The sequence below is a fragment of the Grammomys surdaster genome, unplaced genomic scaffold (genome assembly GCF_004785775.1).
Source record: "Grammomys surdaster isolate TR1022 unplaced genomic scaffold, NIH_TR_1.0 198, whole genome shotgun sequence".
Taxonomy (NCBI): domain Eukaryota; kingdom Metazoa; phylum Chordata; class Mammalia; order Rodentia; family Muridae; genus Grammomys; species Grammomys surdaster.
In genome coordinates, this window is record NW_021604643.1 from 7,712,280 (window position 1) to 7,722,163 (window position 9,884).

Consider the following 9,884-nt stretch of genomic DNA (forward strand, 5'->3'; position numbering starts at 1 on the left):
ATCTGCCTGTCTCCGCCTCCTGAGTGCTGGGATTAAAGGTATGTGTCACCATGCTCAGCTTGCACGATGTATTTTCAATCTTCACAATAGTTGATGTTGAGTCTATGCTACTCCCATGCTACAGCAGAGGATTATGTTGATGTGCCTGGTCTATACTGCCACCAGAGATCATACTGAGGTCTGTGGCATATGCTGCCTCTGGAGACTATGTAGATCAGACCATGGTTAGTACGGTCACCAGAAACCCATGTCCATGATCCCTGCTCCCAATGACTGTAAAGAGCAAGGAAGCTACTTTTACAATGGTATTGATGACTGCAGACTCACAGTTGAGAGAGACATAGAAGGTTTCTGTGAAAACCCTTACTTCCACATTGCCCCAAAAGTAACAGCATAGACAAGTACTCTTAAAAATTATAATAAGGATGCTGAAGTGTAGTTGTTCTCAGATTCTGGAGGGGTTGCCCATGAGCTACTTATTCCTCTGCAAATTTCCCATTACTCCATTACCTCCATCTAAAGGAAAACTGGGGCTTAACATCAAGGTAAGTATAACACTTTGAATTCCTGGACTGCAAGCTCCTATGGGGAAAGGTTCCATCTGTATTTGAATCTATCTCTGCTTTGGATTCTCGACTTGGGCCTGTCATGTCTCTTGTCAGTGGTATACTTTCCCACAAACAAAATTCAGCTGCCATGAAAATAAAGATTGCTTTTCATGGCAGTTTTGCTAATTAACAATTAGAGGTAATTTCTGTTAAATTTTTAGGATAGTACTTGATATATAATGCTCCCTTTCTGTTGTTGGGGTGATTGTTCTTGGTGGGTAAACTAGCTGCTTATTAACTTAGCATACTGAGGCAAACAAAGCCAGAGCTAAAGTGGGATCTGGGATACCAATTAATCATTTCCTCCTCACAGTATATGAGAGCTGAATAGATTTGGGCACAAATTGAATCGTTTTGAAATTAGTGTTTCAGATGAATCATCTGATTCATCTTTAAGCTACTATGAACTGTGAGGTGAGCAGGTCATGGAGGACATTTGTGATATAAAGACAAACGTGAAAACCCTGTACTATTCTTCTCAGTTATGTCTCTATATCCTGTTATGAAATATACACATAACAGACTTGGCCATCCTTGGTCGAAATTGCATAGTTCTTCCTGCCAGGAGGCTGCTTCCTTGCATTTTATGAAATCATTCCCATTTGCATGATTCTTCCTATTTGAGTGGGTGGGATTGTGGAAGGGATTTGTATTTCAAGTTTAAGTCACATTAAAGTAGTCTTTTATTGAAGGTAAACTATTGTAATTTTGTCTAAAACAATCATGATGATGATGATAAAAACATCAGATACAATCTAGTAAGAGAAACTGGAAAATGAAGCCAATACTTTTTAATAGCATGGAAATATCCTGAGTCCAGATGATCTATTAAATTAGAACAACCTATATTCTTATAGTACTTAAGTTTATAAAATTATTTTTTATATATTGATTCTTACTATGTGGCCTTGTTAGGCAGGTAAGGAAGACTGTTTTCCATTTGTTTATGGAGAGGGAAGAGAGAAAGGAATTGCTGGAGGAGAACTGAAGACTTGGGTAAGTTTGATGAAATTAAAGCTCTTTCTACCCTCCAGGCTCAGTTATAAAAATGACCATTTTGTGAAACCACAAAGGTCCTTGAACATCAGGAAGGTTGAATATTGACAGGCATTTGAGAATACCAGTTCAAAGCCTCTGACTTGTTTCTTCCTATCCAAGTTCCATAAAGCTAGAAAACCTGAATAGCTAGAAAACCCACGCCAACCCTAGATCTGTCTCTGTATTATTCTATTGCAGATCAATAATCTGACAACCACGTTCACTACTTCCCTTTCCCCTAAAAGTGTCAGGTCAAGTAAGACCTGAAATCCTAGCACTCTGAAAGTAGATTTTTACCTTCCTCCTGAATAGGGGCTTCACATTGCAGGAAACAACAATAACCACAACACCCCTACACACACACACACACACACCCACACAGAGAGAGAGAGAGAGAGAGAGAGAGAGAGAGAGAGAGAGAGACCGCTAAATTGTTCCAACTGTCTTTAAATAGTTGAAAATCACTTACAGCACTCCACACGGTATGACAAGGTTGCTGCTGGTGAGAGTATTTGGACTACAGACATGCTTTACAGGACTTTCCAGGCATGGCCAGAGTAAATTTATATTATCTTACATTATTCTTAATCTCTACATCTGAAAATATTAGTGTCATTCAAATGATAACAGGTTTAATCTTTACCATCCTCTGTTATTGCTATCTTTATTACCACTGTGTAGCATTGCTGGAATATGAACCCATGACTGTTGGCATCGTTTTCATAATAACATGACTTAGAGAAAATGAGAAAACAGCCTACAAAGATGAAAGTTGTGGACAAAAGGTTTATGAAAAAGAATGCATGGACCAGTGGGCAATGATAGGTAACCGAGCATTAGCATTCACACATTCAGTTCCTCTGCTGGTTATTACATGATGTTAGGGAAAATGTTTAGTACCTCAATATGTTTACCAAAAGGCCAGGGAGGCCATTTTCTTTCTCACCTATTTAAAGAATTTGAGTGTGGATGTAATAGAAGATATAGCAGATTCTTGCCTGTTAGATACTGGGTGAATCGAGGTATCTATTACCAAAAGTAACGATTCTTTAAGAGCAAATAATTAGTTAAGTAATAACTTTTCATTATTATCATTGAATACCTAGTTCTAAATCATTGTGCTGTACTCTTTCTGAATTTGGCACTTTAAAATGAAAAAAAAATTAAAACCTGGCATGGTGAGATATCCTTAGAATGCAGGCACTAGAAGGTACAGGCATGATATTTACAAGTTTGAAGACAACAGGGACTAATTGAAGGATTCCATGGAAACCTTGATTAAATGATCAAACCCTATAGCAGAAAAGCAATAACAAATAAATAAATAAATAAATAAATACAATTTCCAGTGCAATATGATGAAAATATTGCACTGGTTAAATGGCTTGGAAAAGACAAAAATTATATTGTTTAAAATAATAAGCAAGACCTGAAACACCCCATCAGGTAGTTGGTAGATTTTAAACTATCTAGATAACCCCTCCATCTTTTCTCTTTGCTGTTGGGAAATGACCATACATAATACAAGCTTTTCTGACTGGTTTGATAGGAAACTGAGCTTATATTTTGGATCCCAAGTTAAACTCTGGTTAATTATACACACTGATCTTTGGAGGTTGGTGCTGAGTTTTCCACAGGAATTTTGTGAATTGCTCATTAAAAAATAGAAACATTGGACTATATACTATTTTTTTTTTAGGTCCTCGAAGAAGAGCAGAGTGATTGCAATATTTATCAAATTAAGATGGAATCTAGAAAGAGAACAAGTGAGGTAACAAACCTGCAGGACCAATGGGCATATTCACTCAAGAAAAACCGGCAAGATCAGACATATAAGACAATTATCATCACCTTAGATGGAAATCACTGGAAAACTGGAAAAATGAAATATACGCTCACACATAAGAAGACAGAGAGCTTGTATGCAGCACTCAACACTCTCAGTGCTGTCAAAGAAAGTCAACAGGGCAAAGAAATGCTGGTGTATGGCAAAGAAGGAATCAAAGGGTACATAAACCCTGGCATGCCCCTCTGCTGTTTTCCAGAAAACAGCCACGTGGTCATTACATTTTCTAAAACAGAAAAAGAACAGAGAGAAGATAAGCAAGTGTATGGTTCTCAGGACCATGTGTGTATTGACTGCGTGAAATTTTATATTCATGCAGTTGGGAAGAGGAATGAAAGAATTCTCAAGTTTAGAGAACTTCACCATGAGGGGAACAAACTCTGTGTGTATGGCTTCAAGGGAGACACCATTAAAGAAACTCTGAGGAAGGATGGCAGGTTTTACTCCTTTGTAGAGAGTGACCATTGGAAGCTCATTAAAGACTTGGACACCATCATAGAAAACACGCAACCAGTTGATGAATTAGAGGGCAAGCTCTTTCAGGTGGAGCTTGAGAGAATAAAATGTCCTCAGGCAGCAGACCCCACTGATTTAGAGAAGCCATCCTATAGGAAGCTGAAAGAATACATTGTAGATGAATATCCCACACTGAAGAGAGAGTATGAAAAACTTAGAGCGTACATCAAGGAAGAAAGTAAAGGAACTTCCTCATTTGAAATGCATAAAGATAACTTCAGGAAACTGACCAAAAACTCCACCCCAACTAAAGTGCTCAAACTTCTTTCACAGTTCAGTGACTCGGTTGGGCTCATTGTTTGGAACAACGAGGGAAATGAGGGTTGTGCTACCTGCTTTGTTTTTACAGGGCTGTACATTTTCACTTGCCGGCATGTGATCAGTGACATCATGGGTGAAGGTATAGAGCAAAGTAAGTGGACAGATAAAATTAGTCAATGTGTGAAAGTCACATTTGATTATGAAGAGTTCCTGGCAAAACAAGACACCTCCTTCTTTTTCGTTGAGCCCTGGTTTGAGATATCTGATAACATCATTGACTATGCTGTCCTGAAACTGAAGAAAAATGGACAAGAACCTGCAGGGTTGTATAATGGAATAGCCCCTGTACCGTCCAGTGGGTTGATATATATCATTGGTCATCCTGATGTAAAACAGAAGCTTAGTGACGGCTGTGCTGTGATTTCTCAAGATGAGCACATGCAGGAAAGAGAAGTAGTAGAGGGCAGCAATACAATGCAATATATCTATATATACACCCAAAGAAGTTTCCAAGAAACAGGTCATGAACCTGGTGTGGTTACCTGTGACAACACTTTTTACTGTGGATCTTCTGGATCTCCTATATTTGATTCTAAAGGGTCACTGGTAGCCATGCACACTGCTGGCTTCATTTGTGAGTATGAAAATGGTGTTTCCAGTATCGTAGAGTTTGGATCTTCTATAAAATGCATCCTCAGTGATATTAAACAAAAGCATAAAACATGGTATGATGAGGAATGTGTAAATCAGCAGGATGTAGAAATGAATAGTCAAGATTGTTGGGGACTGGAGAGAATCTAATCTATTTTCTTTTACCTTTTTAAAATTTTGTATTGGATATTTTATTTATATTTCAGATGTTATCCCATTTCCCCATTTTGCGCCCATCCAGGAACCCCCTATCCCATACCCCCTCCTCCTGCTTCTATGTGGATATGCCCCCCGACCCTCCCACCTCCCCACCCACGATTTCCCCCACACTGGGGCATCCAGCCTTCACTGGACCAAGGACTTCCTCACCCACTTATGCCTGACCTTTTTTTTTTTTTAAAGAAAAAAGCATTCTTACTCTTTGAAAATCTCACACATTTATACAATCTATATTGACCATATCCATCTACTGCCGCCTTCTTTCAACTTTTCTAGGATCCAAATCTACTGCAGTTTCATGTCTTCTTTTTAACTGTTTATTTTTCATAACTTTCTGAATCCAATTAGTACTGCTCATATGCCCATAAATATATGGCCACTCACTAGTACATGAGCACCTACCAGCAGCTATGTCCTCAAAGGAATGTGACTTCCCTTGTACGAACAGCCATCAACTGCCAATAGATCCTCAACAAGGGACAGTATCCTGGAGGCCCCAGCTCATCTTTGCAGGAATTTTGGTGGGCTTGATCTTGTTTGGGCAACCATTGCTTCTGTGAATAGATGTCTGCTCCATCCCTGTCATGTTTAGAAGACAGTACACCACATCTCTCCCTCTGCCTATTACATTCTTTGTGACCCCCGTCTATCTAGTTCCCTGAGATGATTCCTGAGAGTTTAATACAAACCACTCATCCACACCTGCATACTCACACTATTTATACTTAGCACTCAAACATTGTCTTAAGTTTTCTCTGACCAGTGCTAAGTATGGCACAAGTCTTCCCATGCCTGTAGCCTATTTTCTTCTGCTTTTAAAAAGTAGATGTGTATTAGTTCTTTTAAGATATAAGACATGCATACAATATATTTTGATCATATTCACCTTTCTGTTCCTCTTCCTAACTCCTCCTGTTCTACCCCATCTCTCTTCCAACTCAGCATCCTCTGTTTTTTGTTTCTTTTTAAATTAACATGACTCCAACTTGTGGTATCCATATACTGAGGTGTGTTGGGGCATATACTGGAGCATATTTGAATTACTAGAGCTCATACACTTAAGAAAACTGACTTTTCCTTCCCAAGTAGGCTTCAAGTGCCAGAAACCCTCAGCTAAGGGTTGGAGTTCATGAGCCCCTTCCCTACCCATTTCAACTGAAAATCAGATGATAACTATCTCTTCTTATAATTAACCTAACTTAAAGACCTATGATTTTATTTGGAGTTCATTAGCTTATAACAAATGTCTCCCTTTCTGTTCCCAGATTCTATCCATATTTGCATTTAGTTATCATGTCTCCTTTAGGTTCCTGAAGGCTGTGACAACATTTTGGAGCTGTTGGTTTCTATGACCCTGGCAGTAGGAAGAATAGTGGTCAGCAGCTTTTAGTATGTGCCTCTATTGGGGTTTGCCTGATGACTTTCTAATGACTATATTGAGTTATGAGTTCTGAGGGTGATCACAGTCAGGAATCGTTTTCATGCTGCCAATCAAGTTTATTTAGTCACATTGTGAAGCTGTGCTTCTCCTCCTCCTCCTCTTTTCACTTTCTGTTTTGTACCCATGGGAAGGAAATCACTATGCATGGTCCTTGTTTAAAGAGTTAAGACTTATGTTCCTCCTTCCTGCGGAAGGTATTCCTAGAGTAGCTACATAATTCAATAGGATTATTCTGAAATTGGAATTTCTTTCTTCTTATTGACTTTTTTATTCAATTCTTCAGTAATAGCAGTAAAGGCACTGACATTGTTCCCCATTGTCCTATGCTCATGTGTCCTGCCCCCAGCTCTGCTCACTTTTGTGCATCTGTGCCTACCTCTAGTAATGCACTGTGCTCACCAAATTCCAAATCTCTTTGCAGAAATTTGAACCCAGAGCTTTATGAATCCTAAGCATGTCTATAGTACTGAGTCACCCTGCTAGCCCCTGAGAATTTTAAGTAATCTATTCTTTTCTTTTGTATATATGTCTCCTGTAATCATGGGAGGAGTGCTTTTCATCTTAAAAATACTGAATTAAAATGCAGCAAAGAAATATATGTATACGTAGTAACCTGCATAGATAGATAAATAGATAGATAGATAGATAGATAGATGATAGATAGATAGATAGATAGATAGATAGATAGATCCATAAATATTTGTACCCATAACCATTTGTATCTACAGTAAATTACAGAATTATTATAGATGTCACCAAATCTGATTCATAACTTCATAGAACATTTCAGCCTCTTCTCAGTGCATCTCTATAAATTCTCATTCCAACTTTGGGAAATATAGTTTTTTTTTTTAACCACATCTCAGTCATTTAGTTAGTTGATTAATCAGAGTATAGGTACATAAAAACATAGATGTTACATACATATGTAAAAGTATAGATACATAGATAATAGCTATTTAGTTAACTGCATGGATACATAGGTAATAAATGCATACATAGATATATACATTAATACATATACACATGATGATATACCTAAACATATAAATGATATATGCATAAATAAATACATATATACATCCATAGATAAATATCTGATATAGATAAAATGCATAGATATGGATACAGAGACATAGATTCATAGACATATATATTATAAAGACATATAATAGATATTTTACAACTATATGGATATATGCCTAAATATAGAGAAGATAATATATAGCACTAGCAAACACGGCAAAATTTCTCATCTATTCTTGGATGAGAAATAATGTTTTATCAGCTAAACAATGCTCCTGTGAAATTTCTTTTGCTTTTATCTGACACATGCCATTTCTTTCTAAATTCAAGTGAAGGCTTCCACCTACCTGACACACATCCCAGTTGAGTGAGAGTCTTTAAACATTTGGAATGGTTACACAAATAATAAATTCTCTTAGGATAACCCACATTCATGCTATCTTCTGAGCATTTGAGTTCCTAAATGATTTTGTAAATTTATATAATTTAAAGTTCACCGTGTGACATTTACTGGATTTAGGAGATATGTAATGTCATTTGTCTATTAAAGTATCTACTGTAAATGTAACTTTTATTAGCCTGATGTAACTGTCATATCTCAGACTTACTGCCTCAGTCTGCTAACCTAAGCCTAATCCTGGAAGCTTCTAGCCTCCATATAAGTCTAGAAGGTTTTCAGCCTTTGAAACTTACTGATAAATAAACTCACCCTTTCTTGGTTCTTTCTGAGCTCTGGCTGACTGGTTCAACTCAGCTTTTCTGGTTCAAAACTCCTGTCCAAGCTGACTGATTCAGTCTGGCTTCTCTTAGATTCTTACTGAATTGCTCTGTTTGCCCTCATACTAACTCTAGTAATCTGCTCTAATCTTCTACCTCCTTCCTGTTCTCTGGCTCATTCTGTCTTCACCTTTGTCTATCTTGTTCTCTCTGTCTGCAACCTGTGTGATCAAATATCCTGTAACAATCTACAGAGTAGTTTGGTTGTTCTATTAAGTACCCATTCTGTCCTTTTTTCTTTCTAAATGCTGGTTGCAATCTATCTTCTTAGGGTCCTCATAGTTTTACCTTCTCCAGAATGTCACATAAGTGGAGTCATATGGCACGTACCTTTCAAGACTGCCAATAAATCATTAATGTTTCTTGTATATTTGTGGATTTATAGCTCATTTCTATTCTTTATTGCATACTGACATATAGATTTTCTACAATTTATTTACTCTCTTTTTGAAGAGATCTTAGTTGCTCCCAGTGTTTAGTGAATAATGAATAAAACAGCTACAAAACTCTGTGCTTTGGTTTTTGTGTGACATACATTTTCAACAATGTTGGCCAAATACCAACCAAAGAGTATAATTGGAGTCTACACTAAGACAGTGTTCAGCTTTGTAAAAATCTGCCAAAATTCTCCAAAAGTAATTACTATTTTGCATGTTCCAACAATAACAAATGAGAGGGCTTATCCCTAACACCAACATTCAGCATCATCTGCTACTATGTTCTGGTTTATTGGATTTAGATTTGAGGCTTACTATTGGGATGGCTGCTTCTGAGGAGTACAAGATTTATTAAAGAAGTGGAGGCTAATTAAGGGAAGCTAGAATATAATGGACTTAAGAATAAGAGCACCTTTGAGTATAAGAGGAGAAGGAGAAGATATCTTCCATAAAATTTCAGCTAGAGGATGTCAACCCAAAGCCCTGGAGCAAGGAGAAAACTTGCTGAGAGAGGTGATGTGCCAGTGCTGGCTACTAGCCCTAGCAAGGGATTAGGAACTGAGGAAGGACACAGCATCAGAAGAAGGCCAACGACTCATGGCCTCTGGCCTTGTGACTCTCTCTTACTGTTCTGGGGGTCAGAAGCTGATGGCTTCTGGAAATGTAACTCTTTTTTGCTATTCTGTCACTAAAATCTGCTTACTTCCGGTAATTTGACTCAAACTGGTAACATCAAGGGAATTAGCAAAAAGACTTCATTTCTCTCTGGTCCAAGGGCCCCTCCCTAGCCAGGCAAGAAGCTTAGAGTTCATTATCTCTTTGTCAACCAGAGAAGAAAGAGGAGGAAGAAAGGGATAAATCAGGCACACACATAGACACATGCAGACACCCATGTTTTGGCTGGCTTGACCACAGTCTACTTGTCTCAAAAATTCCACAAGTGTTCATGCATACTTACATGCATTCACATATACCTACACATGTATATATATGCATATATATAGACAAATAGCCATAGATAGATAGATAGATAGATAGATAGATAGATAGATAGATAGATAGAT

At 37.7% G+C, this 9,884-nt stretch overlaps 1 protein-coding gene across 1 annotated transcript; it reads left to right on the forward strand.

Moving 5' to 3' along the window:
* The first annotated feature begins 3,390 nt into the window (after window positions 1-3,390).
* LOC114623416 (protein FAM111A-like) lies at window positions 3,391-5,070 on the forward strand. Its single transcript, XM_028770079.1, has one exon. It carries the CDS (start codon window positions 3,391-3,393, stop codon window positions 5,068-5,070), a length of 1,680 nt encoding a protein of 559 aa, XP_028625912.1.
* Window positions 5,071-9,884: the final 4,814 nt, after the last annotated feature.

Coding starts and splice junctions, on each gene's coding strand:
- LOC114623416 (XM_028770079.1), top strand. CDS start 3,391: ATGGAATCTAGAAAGAGAACAAGTGAGGTAACAAACCTGCAGGACCAA.